The sequence below is a fragment of the Corythoichthys intestinalis genome, chromosome 1, assembly GCF_030265065.1.
Source record: "Corythoichthys intestinalis isolate RoL2023-P3 chromosome 1, ASM3026506v1, whole genome shotgun sequence".
Taxonomy (NCBI): domain Eukaryota; kingdom Metazoa; phylum Chordata; class Actinopteri; order Syngnathiformes; family Syngnathidae; genus Corythoichthys; species Corythoichthys intestinalis.
In genome coordinates this window covers 69,705,948-69,721,975 of record NC_080395.1, presented here as the reverse complement: position 1 = coordinate 69,721,975, position 16,028 = coordinate 69,705,948, and the positions used below count along the sequence as shown (strand labels likewise).

Here is a 16,028-nt window from a genome sequence, read left to right as displayed (position 1 = left end):
AATTTGGTGGAGCATGTCCTGGAAAGACGGCAGGATTCATCATTCAAGTTTGCTGAGCCAGACTTCTATTTCAAGCCTCCAACTACTATTCCACCGAACATTGTAAACATCGAAAGGCCTGACAAAGAAAAAGTTATTTTACAAAATGTCAGTCGCTTTAAAAAATAAGTAGGCAGACATTTTCCTTTTTTTTGTTTTAATAGATATTTTACAATGTAGATATTTTTGAATGTACAATAAAAGCACACACACACATATTGTATAATTTGTGAAATGTGAAGGTTTAAAAACCCCTGGGTGTTATTTGTCCATTTTTTGGCTTTTTTCGTTTTTTTCTGTGTTTAAAAGGAAAAAAAGCATTTGAAAAAATACACTAGGGAGCTGATATTTCCTCCAGGATAATAAATCATGTAGAAGTTCGAAATGGCACCATCCGGCAATTTCTAACTTATTACAAACAGGCTGGGAAGATTTGCACTAAACTCTTGTTATTTTGCCATTTTTTTGGCTCATTGACTCCCATTATAAATCATGATTTTTAATATGCTGTAAACCTGATGTTTTATAATGCATTTCCCGTGATTATTGATGCAATCGCTTCTTTGGCGAGTCAAAAACATGCAGATAAAAAAATTTTTGTGTTGACACCCAGAAGTCACTAGATGGAGCCATAGGCCAATACATGAATTTGCTTGCGAAGCTAGCTTCAGATCGGTCAAAAATTAATGCAATAAAGACGGTTGGCTTTACAAAAAAATTGGTGTCAATGTTGTCTGAGCTCACTTTCAGTCTATTTGGGCATGCGTATTTGCAATTTTGCACGTTTGCACAAGACAATAAAAAGGTACTTCCCGGAAATGCAAAAAAACCAAAACAAAAAACCACGTGTTTATTGTTGTCGTTTGAATTTCAACTTTTATTGGTTGGGTGTTTGAATTTCTTTACTCTCATTGGTTCTGGGCATTTTGGGAGTCTCTGTTCTCGCGAGGATCACCATTTTGCATTTCTTCCAACACAACTGTGATTGATGGCGGCGAGAAGTATTTCACCGCAGGACACGATTCGAATGGTGTTAGAAAATCCTGATTCCGACGACGACGACCTTTGTTCGGACGCTTCTTTGGAGAGCCCAGAAGACATTGAACAAATTCTTCCGGACTGTCGATGCCGGAGGAGGACGGCTTTGATGACGAGGATTAGGAAATAGTTGACAACATAACGAGATGAAAGCGGGGAGCAGAAGGCGGGGGCACGGACATGACCACGTTGAGGCGCATGACGAAAATGACGGCGATCGAGGTAATGACGAGAGTGAGTAAGCAAATGTTTTGCATATCAAGGTTTGTCTTGTAAAAGCTGATCAAAGATCAAAGCTGTTATTGTTGTGTGCGCTTGTGCTTTGCAGGCCTGTGGCACATACTCCTGCCGCCGGCGCGCACTCAGGTGGCCAATGTGTGAGTTTTTTCACATGCCGGACATTTCGTCATGCAGCGCGTTTGTGCTGTTCACGGAGATCTACCCTCGTTTGTGCTGTTCACGGAGATCTACCCTGAGTGGAACGTGAAGAAAAGCTACAAGCGCCGACTATTTCTTGAGGAACTTGGCAAGGCTCTAATTCGGCCAGAAGTCCTAAAACGGGAACCACCGCCTTCTGCCGAAGGCTTGGTTGAGCAGCGAGCTGGACCCCCGTCCAAGCGCAAACAATGTGGCCTTTGCACAAAGCCACTTCGGGCTTCGAACATAATAATAAATAATAATACATTTTATTTATAACGCACTTTACATTTGAACAACAAATCTCAAAGTGCACATCATGAATTGTGTATGTTGTTATTATGTTAACTGTTATATTGTATGTTTTGTAAAATTGTTAACATAAATTCTATCATCAAATCAGTTATTGTCACGTTGTCACAGTCTTGTTCTAAAAAAAAAAAAAAAAAATCTATTGTTACGACTTTTACTTATCCAATGATGTAATTATGTAATATAAAATATTTTAGTTTGATTTATATATAGCCTATATAGCATAGTTAGTTTTACTATTAGGATAATGCTGCTATTATTGTTCATAGGGGGCCAAAACAAAAAAACTATATGTTTAGATAGGTCTGATGCCACTGAACATTGTGAGTGGTTGAAAGTGAAAAAATATTCAGAAATAACTTAGTTATCACACTTCAAAGGAAAAGCCATTTTTTGGACAAAATCACAAGAGTTGAATGTAAATGAGAAAACTGCAATTGTGTAAAAAGTGGGTGTGCATAAAAAAATTGGTTGTTACGACTTGTGGACTTATTCAAGCCTCTAACTATGTGATATGGAATATTCACATTAGACTTTTGTTTTTTATATATATAGCATAGTTAGTTTTGCTATTAGGATAATGCTGCTATTATTGTCCATAGGGGGCATTAAAAAATTAAAAAACTATATATGTGTAGATAGGTCTGATGCCACTGAACATTTTGAGTGGTTGAAAGTGAAAAAATATGCAGAAATGACTTAGTTATCACACTTCAAAGGAAAAGCCATTTTTTGGACAAAATCATAAGAGTTTAGTGTAAATGAGAAAACTGCAAATGTGTAAAAACTGGGCATGCATAAAAAAATCGGTTGTTATGACTTAACGACTTATTCAAGCCTCTAACTATGTGATATGGAATATTCAAATTAGACTTTTGTTTTTTATATATATACAGCATAGTTAGTTTTGCTATTCGGATAATGCTGCTATTATTGTCCATAGGGGGCATTGAAAAATTAAAAAAAATAAAAAACTTTATATGTGTAGATAGGTCTGACGCCACTGAACATTTTGAGTGGCTGAAAGTGAAAAAATATTCAGAAATGACTTAGTTATCACACTTCAAAGGAAAAGCCATTTTTTGGACAAAATCACAAGAATTTAGTCAAGATAAAATAACGCCCAAGGATATAAGATAAAAAGTTTCTGGGTATGGAGGAAATGGTATGAAAAGGTATGTAGGTAAGTTGTACTTAGAAAAATTGTATAGCATCGTCAGCTTCCCTAAAACCATTGTAGTTCTCACTGACAGAAGGGTACTTCTCACGGATGCAGGAGACGACACACGATGGAAGAACACGTCGCTGGCCTCTTCCCAGATGTTCGCCTTTCAACGCCCACTCAAGAACAACCCTACATGCCACCATTCAGAGTTGCCTAAAACAAAACCATAATAGAGGGTGATTCAACAAGAAAGTTCCAAAATCATGTTATAGATCAACAGTATATAATAAAAAGTTACAGAACTCTAGATTATTTAGCAATATACATTTTAAATATACCCAACAAATAGGCAGCACTTGACTACAAGCAGCAAGATTCAAAATGAGGGGAAAAAGAAACGACTTATAGTTCGCAAGTTACGTAACTTGAAGTGCTCAAAGGTGCCCATCACCGGCACTTGTAATACATGAAATGATACTTGAAGTTATGTTCAACACATTTGCCTATGTCAGGGTTTTATAATGTTTTTCATTTCTGAAATATCCCGTGATGATTTAGACACATTCTTGTAAATAATTGCCATCCAGCTACTGCTTTTGGTAATGACATCATGCTTTTACGCTCACAATGCATTATAGTTGAGATGATATTATAGCTGCTTACCTGAAGTACAATGGAGCTTAGAGTATACCATAGGTAGTTTTATTATGAGACCATTACGAATATTCGCCCAGCGGCAAAATAAGGGATGCAGGAATTCACTTACCTCTTTGATAGCTGTCCATTTGGGCCTGCTGGCCTTGGTTTTTTCTTCCAGTTGATCTTGTCAACGAAGAAAAAAGTTTCGAGAACACCTTTGTTGATAAGTGGTAAAAAGTCTTCGTGTTCAGTTACGCATCGAAATGCTTTTTCATCGTCACTATGCAGCGATATATTGAGTTAATGAAAACTCTTGTCGGGAACTTGCGTTGTTGCCACACACACACACAAAAAAAAAAAAAACAGCGGTGAACAGACCAACGTGATATCCCTCCGCCCTGAGTGCCCGGCGCTTGTTCTCTGCAAAGCAACTGAATGACTAATGTTGCTCTTCATACTGCAGCTATAGACATGCAATGGTAAGTTTTAATAACTTTATCCTGAAAACATAGCCAACACTACTGATTGCATGCGTCATCGGTGATTCACCTGCGTGCATGTTTTTTTAATTGGTATGCTAATTGGGCACATTGACTTGCATTAGCATAGCCACACCGGAGCCCCGAAACATAATAAAATGCTAACAAACGCTACGTAATATTTCGAAATCTACTCCACTGACTAATTAACCCCCCCACAACTTGACGTTTAAGCCTGATGTCAAAAAATCCGGACTTCCACTTTAAATCAAAGCATCCATCTGTTCTGAATGACACTCATTTGAAAGAATTGCTTCGAATGGCAACAACAGAATACAAGCCAGATTTGAAGAGGATTGTTCAAGACAAGGAATGCCAGAAGTCTCATTAAGCAGCATAGTAAGCGAAAAATGTTATTGAAAATTACAGTGATCCCTCGTTTTTCGCGGTTAATGGGGACCAGAGCGCACCGCGATAAGTGAACAATCGCGAAGTAGCGCTCCACCCCCTGCCATTTTTTTTTTTTTTTTTTTTTTTTAAACCTGTCCTGTTCAGCTGCTTGGATAAAGGAAAACTTTATGTATATTATTCTTTATATATTTTTTGTGTATACAGTACACTAGTTTGAAACGTAAATGCAATATTAAAGGGTATGACAACACCTGGGGAAATGCTAATATTCCATCATTTATCCATAATCACATGCCTTTTGAAATAAATATCATGCCACTTCGTGTAATTACACACATCACAACACCAAGAAAATTATAGAAATTTGGATCGATTGTCAAGCTAAAACGACCGGCACCCGAGATCCCGGAAATCTCGCATATTGTGTGCGTGACAACACAACAAGGAAACAACTGGCTCAGTGCTTAGTACTGAATGGAAGCGATGATGGCGGACAATTTTGTTTCTAGTTGCAGCGACGAATCCGACGTAACGCTAATGGTGACGAGGAAAGTTATGAACCTTTCTTTGGTGTTTTGAGTTATCAATTTGAGCCCAAACGAAAGCCAATGCAGCCTAGTGAAAGGATCATTGAGGGGAGCAATCACACTGATGAAACACCAAATAGTTTGTTTTGCTTTTCTTTTTGTGAAGCTGATACACCGTGACCGCAAAATAAAGTAATGTATAGAATAATTATCATTTATTGGGCTATCACCGGTTTTCGCTCTGCCAACCGACACAAATATGAACGTCATTAGAGGATTTGTTCTATATATTTTACGAGCGATAATTTATACATGTGTCCAGTCCTATATCCAATGTGTGATATGTTTTTTATTATAAAAGAGTACTCACTCTGGCCATTTGCCTCCTTTGCTTTGCCTGGGGTGGTGGTGTGGTCTCATCAGAGCCAGTCATCGTCCTCTTTCTTGATATCTCGGGATATTTAGGTGGCTGCGCGTGTAGGTGGGCACCGCATCTGCTTTCAGCAGCAATTTCTTAGCAAAACCTGATTTTATTTGTCCATAGTTCGAACAGCTTTCAGGTGTAAAATGCGCACCACACAAAACCGTGCCGGAGGCTGGGTCTGCAAAATTAGCCCTCTTAGCACTGATGAACTTTACTCATTGTCTGCGTAGTCCAGCTCTTTTTCTCGCGTTTGGGAACTCATGGATACTACATTGCGACAAATGGCTATTTGTACACAACATAGCATTACAGGTTTGAACCATTTTAGCAATTTTTTGATAAAACACGAACACAACTCTATCGTTGATAAACAACAATGGCACCTGCCTCGACCTTTCGTTTCCTTCTTTTCGTTTCCGGAATACTTTCGGAAATATTCGTAATTTTAGATCTATTTTCGATAATTGCTCATGAATGTGATTTATTTTTTTGTTCACTTTATTGATATTTGTTATCTTGCCACATAACGGTTCTATCGATATCTCACAGCCACTTAGTGTTTTAATACCCTTTAATAAACAATAACATGTATAAGATGAATAAAATGTACTCACCACACTGATGATCTTGATGTATTTGATAAATGAAGAAAAAAACTCCAGAACAATGGCTACGAAGATAAAGATGACGTCCTGGATAGCATCCTCTTCCAAAAAAGGCCAGTCTCGTCCATGTTAAACACCTGCTTCGGGAGATAGTCACCCTCTTCAATTAATTTGGGAAATTGGTCCTCAACGTAACGAACAGCTGCGTCATGGTCCGACGAGAAGGCCTCCCCATGCAACGTAACACTGCAAAGTCCAAACCTCTTTTTGAATTTTTTGAACCAGCCCTTGCTGGCAACAAAACCACAATTTTATTCACTTGAAGCACTGGTACTAGGCTGGTGTTCATCTTCGTCGTAGTCGGCATCACCGCCACCTTCAACTCTCCTTCAGGAATGAGGCTATCATACAGCGCTTTGGCTTTTGCCCGAATCATGTTTGTGTCAAGACTCACCTTCTTTTCCCGACAGTCAGATATCCACACTGTTAGTGCATTTTCCATTTTTGCAATCGTCTTGCTGCGAGGAGTCACGACTTAGGCTACGTTCATACTACAGGTCTTAATGCACGAATCCGATTTTTTGTCATATCCGTTTTTTTGGCGTGCCCGTTCAGACTGCCTCTGTCAATTGAGACCGTTCAAGTAATTCGCAGTCCGACACATGCTGAGCAAGAAGACCCGCATGCCCAGAAGCATTAAAACAAATGATACACGTCATCCGTCATTCCAGGGATATCATATTTTGCTTTTCAAAAGGAGGACACAAATAAGAGACATAAATAATCCCCGTTTAGGTTTAATATTCAAAGTTTATATGGATCGATAGCATGCACGCACTGTCTGTGCACGTCACACACACATATGGGCAGTTTGCCCCGACTCTCGGCCGTGTAAGCAATGTTGAAATATTGCTCACTTGGAACAGAGAAAACTGAGCATTCTCAGGCTTATCCTCAACCCATTTTTATTTATTATGACTGTTGTGAAGCCCAGCCCTTCCCCAAAAGCCGTGTTCACTGCAAGCTAGGCGCTAATAACGCACAGCTGCACCGCTACGATAGCGTCTCTCTCGCTATTTGATGACGTAATTGCTACATGAAATCCGATTTGGGAGAGTGGACAGTACAGACCGCCGCGACAGTCTGGAAAAATGAGGCCCAGATCGGATTTGAACCACATTCGAAAGTGACCCAGATCGGATTTGAAATGGTCCACTTCTATGCGACTTGTCACGTTCAGACCGTCAAGTTAATGCCTCGCTCGAGTCGGAAAAACACGAAAAAATCGGATTCGTGCATTAAGACCTGTAGTATGAACGTAGCCTTCGTGTTCCTGGAAAACGACATTGAGGAGGTCCTTCGAATTTTCGCCTAGTCTTTTTTTATGTAACGAACGGTTGATTCATTTAGTCCATGGGTGTCCAAACCTGTCCTCAAGGGCCGCTGTGGGTCCTGGTTTTTATTCCTACCAATCGAGCACAGACAGTTTAACCAATGAAGTTTGTGCTAAAACAAGCAGCACCTGACTGCAATCAACTGATTACACTTGTGAGACACCAGATTGGCGAAAGGTTGTCCTCATGATGGGTTTGAACAAAAACCCGCACCCACTGCGGCCCTATGTTTGGACACCACTGGGTCCGTAATGGCATGCAACAGACACATAGCTGTGGCCAACTTTAAGCATGTCCAATAATTGAACTTTCTCGTGCACCGTCATTTTTCTTTTCTTGGGTTTGCTAGAGGATTGAGCAGGTGGAGGACGCTTTGGAGCCATTTTCCTTCAATAGCAGGAAAGTTAAACATCTCAGCCAATCAGGTCGCGGTATTCCCGAGTGATGCTGGCCAGCGAATCAGAGCGGTGGAGTTGGGCAGGCTCTCCTTGCCTACTGTTAGGGAACGGGCAGATTTTACACCATATTTTCTCCATTACTTAAATTTTTTATGCATGTATATACATATTTTTTGACTGAAAAAAAAATCTGCGATAGACTGAAACCGTGAAATTCGAAGCGCGAAGTAGCGAGGGATCACTGTATTCCATTTTTGTTTGTGGAGTGGCTTGAACTGAAAGTTTGTGTGTGTGAGACAGTGCACACAATGTTAACTGTTTAAAATAACTCATTATCATGTTGGTATGGGACATTTTCATAAAAGCTGGCTGAGCAGAGGTCTGTGTGTGTGTGTGGGTATGTGCGTGTGTGTGTGCGTGCATACATGATTAAGGCACGGCATGATGTTCATGTGTGCCAATGTGTATGATGTGGCTCTTTGCAGTAACACAGAAAAAAGTGGCTCTACTAGTCTACTAGTTGGCCACCCCTGTTCTAGTGGATCATCTGCATCTTTGCTGATGAGCAGGAAATCGCTGCAGGTGTGATGTCGGGAACGCCCCCACAACCGGCTCTGTAACAACACAATATCTGACCAGCAGCAGAACGTGACTGATACATTTTATCCGGGATGATCCAAATCGACAGAGTATGTGAAACCAACTGGAGAGAATTTCAATTGACGCTTAAAAGCGAAAGTATCTCCTAATTATGAGAAAACAATGCCTGATGTGCTCCCAAATGTTTAATGTTTAAATGGCCTAGTCTAAATGACTATTCGTAGTTTCCCTAATTTTCTTCTAACAGACAGACCTCTGAGATCCTCATAATATATGTGGATTTATACTGAGAATTTATTACACACAGGTGGATCCTAGTGATCGTCCTCAGCCATTTAGGTCAACATTGGGTCTTCAGAAATCGTCAGTGAACTTCTGGAGGCAGTTGGCTGCCCTGACAGAAAGCTGGTTGAATAATTTCAGAATGCCATACTTTAAAAAAAAAAAAACATTCACAAAGTTTACTTCTGGAGAAAATTGTTTTGTTCATTCTTCTTCATCTTAAAAAAAAGGTTTATATACAGTATTTATGATTGAAACCCGAAATGTAAAATGGTGTATGGTACTAATGTTGCACATTTGCGCTGACCCTTTGTTTCCAAAACAACATGAGCTACCAACTGCACCACGGCTGCCCATGCTCTAAACGCTTTTATATTGATATCTCAGACATTGTCCATCTTGGTTTTTCTATAAGAATTATTTAATGTTTGACCTGTTGCTGTAAAAATGTTTCTTATACCCTTACCTCGCCACGAGGAATCCCAAGGCAAAGTTGATTGACTGCTGGTTTACTGTTACCTCGGTGAATCTGAAAGATGAAAGGAAAGGTGATGCACTGATGAGAGCGAAACATGTTACAACAATATAAGATGATTAAAAACTTCAAGGGCGAACTTTGGTCAGATTGATCATGGTAAGCATGTCTGAATTAGCTTGACCACGTTCAACTCTCTCCCTTTCAGTGGCCACGTCCTCATCCTCATTCTCTGAACGAAGAAGGATATTAGTGCAAGGCTGCACATCCCTCCGAATGAAGAACTTGTACTCCAGCAATATGGTAAGAAGAAAGAAGATGATACTCTCTGCTGCCATTATAATTAGGTTTTTTCCAACATCTCTCAGCTTAAAAGGACCTTTTGAATGATCACCTGAAGAAGGAAAAGCCAATATTTCAAGTGCCTCTTGAACATAAATGATGTTAATGTAACATTGACCAACTTCTGCAAATATCTGCGTTAAGAGTTATTAAGTTTACAGTGATTTATTTTAAGTGTTGCTTTTAAACAATGCCAACCATAGATTTGTATCACAGGATTCAACTCTCTCAATCCATACACCAAGCAGCAAATGGGGAAGAAGATGAATATTGGTTTGAACTGTAGAGACAAAAACATTAAGTGATTCAAATGTAAGCAATATTCTGAAAGGAGAATTATGCTAATAAGATTATTTCACCTTCACTTTTTCGGGCCAAATTCCTACGGGAATAATAAGTCCAATGAGAAGGTTGACAGCGGTCAATACAGTGCATCCCTTACTGGCAACAGTGAACATAAAGGAAAATGGATACATCAACGTGATCACGGATGACCTAAAAAGATGATGAAATTAGCGATGGAATATAAAATGATTGATTATAAGTGATGATACGAACAACACTGGAGCGTTAGTACGGGCAGATTGCAGTAAAATGAAACCCCATATTGTTGCGTGTATTTTTTCCAAGAAAAAAATAACCTTCGTGATACTGGACGTGTGTGGGTTGGATGTGCTGTGCCAAATTGTGTTGATTTTGAACCAAATTATTGACATGTTGCGAATATGTTGAGAAAAAACGGTTTGCTGTTGAAATATCCATTTATAGGCTGTTTACAAGGTGACGCTGCGACACCAAGACGCAACGATTGTGTTGCGGAACGGCCTGGCCTTTACATGGTGACAGCAAAATGGAAGGCGTGGATGCAAACTTTGATTCCGGCCTCCAAAGCAGATCAATTCTATTATGGGGATTGCTCCGCAATCATATGAATGGACGTCACCCCTCACACACGTCACTTTGGGCATGTGCACTATTTGCGCACTCGCTGTGAGTAAATATTCAAAACAGCAAACATGGTGGAAAGTTGGCTGTAATGTACAGTTCTTAATAATAATTTTAATTCAAATATATTTTATGTTTGCATTTTTGTTTGAGTCGATGTTGTTGCTCCCCCCAAATTAAAGTTTGTCAAGCCGAGACGAGCCTCTCCCTGGTATAATGCTGAAACACGCGTAAATTATAAAAAATATACAAAATACCTGGATGAGCACTAACTATCTTCTACTTAATCCTGAAAAGACAGAAGTCCTTATAATAGGCCCGAAAAGTGTGAGAGACTCTTTAGCTGCCCAGATAGTCACTCTGGACAATGTAAGTGTAGCCTCCAGCACCACAGTTAAAAACCTAGGAATTTTATTCGACCCTGACTTATCGTTTAAAGCTCACATTAAACAAACTTGCAAAACGGCCTTATTTCACCTGCGCAACATAGCCAAAATTAGAAACATCTAAAAGCGATGCAGAAAAATTAATTCACGCGTTCGTTACATCGAGATTGGATTACTGTAACTCCCTACTTGCAGCTTGTCCTAAAAGTTCTCTAAAAGGTCTTCAGCTTGTCCAAAACGCAGCAGCAAGACTTTTAACAGGAACCAATAGAAGAGAGCACATCACCCCTGTGCTCCAGGCCCTTCACTGGCTTCCAGTCGAGTTTAGAATTAAATTTAAAATCCTCCTTCTTACATTTAAGACCGTTAATGGGTTGGGGCCATCTTATCTCACCGATGCTCTGGTTCCATACCGCCCCAACAGAACACTCCGCTCTCAGAATGCAGGCCTACTGGTAGTTCCCAGGGTTTCTAAAAGTACTGTAGAGCCTTTAGCCACCAAGCCCGTTTTATGGAATCAGCTTCCAGCTAATATTAAAGAAGCCAAGACAGTCTGCACATTTAAGATTAGATTAGAAACGTTCCAATTCAACAAAGCTTATGGTCAGGCTAGTTGACGTCGGAGTAGACTCAAAAGTTTAGTCTAAGCTGCACTAGAAGCTATAAAGCTGGGGGAAGTACAGCCACTGAGTTCTCCTTTTTCTCACTCTACCTACCACTTATCTTACTTTATCTCTATTTTACAATGTTAATATCTAGTTGTCTAGTCTCTTCATCACTAGTCACCCTGTGTCCCCTTTCCCCCCTCCCCTCTGGGGAGGGGCAATTTTTCAGCTGCAGCTCAGTCCTGGGAGTGGATCTCTCCAGACTGTAGTACTCCCCAAGGTTTCTCATTTTTCTCCCGAAGACTGGAGTTTTTGGAGTTTTTCCTTGCCGACGTGGAGCGTCTAAGGATGGGGGATACCCAGGACTTGAATTTATTTATTCATCTTTGTTGCTTCATTTGCTGTTTCTGATTGTGTATCATATTGCCTCTGCAAAGCCCTTTGAGACAACGTTGTTGTGATCAAGGGCTATACAAATAAAACTGAATTGAATTGCTTATTGAAGCAAAAGGGAAAAAAACGCATGGACGGGTGTGAGTGATGTTGTCTTCCAGGCTGACGAGGTTGTTGTCAAGGAAGTGCATCATTGACTCTCGCCAATGTAAAATTGCACTGCCCCCTAGGACAATGGAAATGGAACCATGTAAATGCAAACATGAAATTTGTCGTATATTTGGAGCGTCACCATGTAAACGGCCCCTAAATTTTTGCTTTGTTCGTGAATTGGTTCAAGAAGTTCTCACCAAAGTATGGAATAATATTAATCTTTTTACTGGTAGATTTTTAATTACCATAATTTTGAAACTTTTTTTTTTTTTCCTCCAAATTTTGGCGACATATACTCCGGAGCAACATATGACAAATTGGACGACCGACCAAAATGAAATGTTGGTTCTAAACTGTTGAGCTCATGAGACATCACATCTGCATCGCGTATGTATTGGAGACGTACTGTATATAATGTACATATAGAAACACATAAGTGGCCACGCTCGATAGTGGCCCGAGCTGAATGTTCAAGAAAAACTCACAAGGCAAGGGCATAGACTTCACTATTAATTCACCGGACGCGGGCCGATTCATAGAGGCCTATTTTAAAAAGGTTCAATTCAAATATTTTCAAAACCAAAGCCGCAATCAATTATTAATTCTTTATACAATAACTTGTTATTTATTGAATTCCGATGTCATTCAGGGTCACGGGGAGAGATGGCCGCTTGAAGACTGCCCGGCCCTTCTCCAGCTCTCCCCTGTCAACAAGCGCGTCGAACATCACAGAGGGCGGGTCACACCTCTCGTGCTCCACGGCGATCTGTGTTCTCCTGCTTGGCCTGGACCCTCCTGACCAGGTAGCCGGCGTAGTTGCTCACTGCAGCGAGGAGCAACTGGTTGGTCAGCGGGTCCAGCTGATGGTAATCAGCCACCTGACAAGCTCTGCCAAGATCTCATCCCCTTTTTCCTCGAAATTGGCGCGGTCCAGGTCGGCCTGCACGTCCCCGGGGAAGAACCTGACGAGCTTTAGCTATTGCACGCGCTGGGCCGGCCTATTGCTGACCATGAAGTTCTTTACGCTGGTCCAATAATTGGTGCTGCACATGTGGTGGCGCTTGCCAAAAGAATGCTCCATCGGGTCAGAGTAGGCCTTCCCCATGCACACATACTTGAACCAGGGATCTTATGGAGGTTGATGTGCCTGCAGGAGGCGGGCAGGGCATTGCACGTGATGTGCAAAGCCAAGGCAGTGGGTGTCGGATGCCTGCCAGTCTTTGTCCCTCTCTTCTTTTTCTTCTCCTTGCTGGCCCACACCTGGAACATTTTATAAAATAAAAACAATAAAATTGAACAAGGTTGCCGTCGATTCATTTCAATTTAATCAACTAAAGTGTAGTTAGATACCTTGCAAATCTCACCAGTCTCCTGGAGGAACTTGATGTTGGCCTCCGACTGCTCATCAAAACAGCCTGCCTGGTCCTCAACACCTCCTTGCTCTGTTGGATGTGCAAAGAGCAGCAGTACCTTTTGGCACTTGGGTCATCGTTCTCGTCCCTATGTATGTTCTTGAGCCACCTGGCCCTCAGCTCATCATCCATGGGCAACTTGGTCGACCCCCTTGTTGGTCAATTAGCCGGTCTTGCAGGCCACAATGCAAACTCCTTCCCCATGGTGTTTCACTGAAAGTTTTTGATTGAAATTTTCCACAAAATAAAACATGTAAAAGCTGATTGTTTATTAATATGGAAACGGAAATGTCTAAATTACAATTTAGAGATACAAAATAAACATGGCTGCCGTAACAAAACAAAGAGCTATCTAAGTTGAAATTCTTGTGAATAAATGCGAAAAATACCTGATTTTTTTTAAATAGATACAGTGGTATGAAAAAGTTTCTGAACCTTTAGGAATTTCTCACATTTCTGCATAAAATTTGCCTGGTATACCAGACTCACCGCTGTTCCAGCTATTGAGTCTGGCGACCGTCCGGTGGATCAAATTCCGACGGCGGAGCAAGCCACAGCAAACAGACAGCGGAGTAGACCAATCAGCGACGGGCAGACGTGATGTTGTTGAAACGACAAGTAATTAGCGTGAGCGGAGAATGGAGAAGTTCATTCAACATGGCTAGCGCGAGCCATGTTGACTGTTGTCAATGACTTGTTTCGATGTGTTTTTGGTAATTTAAAACTGGTTTTACCGCTGATTGGAACATATTCTCGGCTCTCCCGTTCGCCATCTGTGTTGTTGCAGAGACGACTTTCGGCGCGCAAGAGTGACGTTACACATTAAAGGGGATGTTGCGGCAAAGGGGGTGTGAGACATCAATAGAACCGTTATGTGCCAAGATAACAAATATTGATAAAGTTAACAAAAAAATCAATCACATTAATGAGCAATTATCGAAAATAGATCGAAAATGACGAACATTACCGAAAGTGTTCCGGAAACAGCCGAATGGGGCGGCGACGTCACGACAAGTGATTGACAGTCGAGGCGGAGCTAGGTGCCATTGTTTTTTTAACGACGAGAGAGTAGCGTTGGGGTTTGTTTGACCAAAACATCACAACAATGGTTCAAAACTGCTGTGCTATGTGGTGTACAAATAGTTATTTATCGGAATATAGTATCCATGAGTTCCTGAACGCGAAAAAAAAGCTGGACTACACAGAAAATGGGTAAAGTTCGTCCGTGCAAAGAGGGCTAATTTTCTAGACACAGCCTCCGCGGCACGCTTTTCTGTTGTGCGCATTTTCCAACTGAAAGCTTCTCGAACTATGGACAAGAGAAATCGGGTTTTGCTAAAAGATTGCTGCTCAAAGGAGATGCGGTGCCGACCATACAGGCACAGCCACCTAAATGACCCGAGATATCAAGAGAGAGTACGATGACTGGTAAAGAAGGCTAAAGTTAAGCAAAGGGGGGGAGCAGCCAAGCTCGAAATGGCCAGAGTGAGTACTCTTTTATAATTAAAAAAAAAAAGTCACGCATTGGATACAGGACTGGACACATGTATAAATTATCGTTCGTAAAATATATAGAACAAATCCTCTGATCCCATTCATATTTGTGTCTGTTGGCAGAGCGAAAAGCTATGATAGCGCAATAAATGATAATTATTCTATGTATTCCTTTATTTTGCAGTCACGGTGTATCAGCTTCACAAAAAGAAATGCAAAACAAATAATTGGTGTTTCCCTCATGATCTGCTGCCGATGTTTCATCAGTGTCATTGCTCCCCTCAATGACCGTTTCATTACGCTGCATTGGCGTTCGTTTGGGCTCAAATTGTTAACCTAAAACACCGATTAAATTTTTGTAACTCTCCTCGTCACCATTAGATGAACATTTGTTACGTCCTTCTACGTCGGATTCGTCGCTGAAACTAGAAACGAAATTGTCTGCCATCATCGCCGCCATTCAGTATTGAAGCACTGAGCCTTTTTCTTGTTGAAGAAACAGCCCTCACTGTCAATTCTGAATTCTCTTTTATTGACAACGAGGGGTGTTTAATCATGAGGGAACCTGGAATATGTGCAGGACGAACACAATGCATTAGCATAAACAGGTCAAAACACCCGTAATTCTCCCCTCACTAGAAGGAATTCTATTGATGCAGACAGGCGCTGCCCCCCTAGTGGCCGGTGGCACTCTCTTCACTTGTCGTGACGTCACGCACACATTCTGCCAGATCTCGGGCGCCGGTCGTTTTAGCTTGACAATCGAGCCAAATTTCTCTCATTTTCTTGTGTGTAATTACACGAAGTGGCATGATATGAATACAAAAGGCATGCGTTTATGGATAAATGATGGAATATTAAAATTTTCCCAGGGCACTACATCCCCTTTAAGCGTCACGCAAATAAACGAATCTGATAGGACGATTGATTTTGTACCTTCCTCAAGAGGTTGTTAACGGGCTGGGTCCCAGACTTTCTCACAGTGTTTGAAAAATACAGGGAGAATAGTCGGGCTGTGCCAGGCAAGCATAAAATCACTATCAAATGTGAATTGATCTTTGTCAAAATCACACAGAAGTGTCCACTTTAACTA

The 16,028-nt window shown here is 40.9% G+C and overlaps 1 protein-coding gene across 1 annotated transcript in view; it reads right to left on the bottom strand.

The window, feature by feature from the left end:
• The window catches only part of LOC130912442 (phospholipid-transporting ATPase ABCA1-like), a 383,631-nt gene that overhangs the window by 75,940 nt on the left and 291,663 nt on the right, over positions 1-16,028 (bottom strand). Inside the window, exons 38-41 of the mRNA XM_057830543.1 lie at positions 13,380-13,471; positions 13,145-13,289; positions 12,774-12,852; positions 9,197-9,344 (exon numbers count right to left, since the gene is read on the bottom strand). Of these exons, the coding sequence (XP_057686526.1) occupies positions 9,197-9,344; positions 12,774-12,852; positions 13,145-13,289; positions 13,380-13,471 (464 nt within the window). The remainder of the gene's footprint in view (positions 1-9,196; positions 9,345-12,773; positions 12,853-13,144; positions 13,290-13,379; positions 13,472-16,028) is intronic.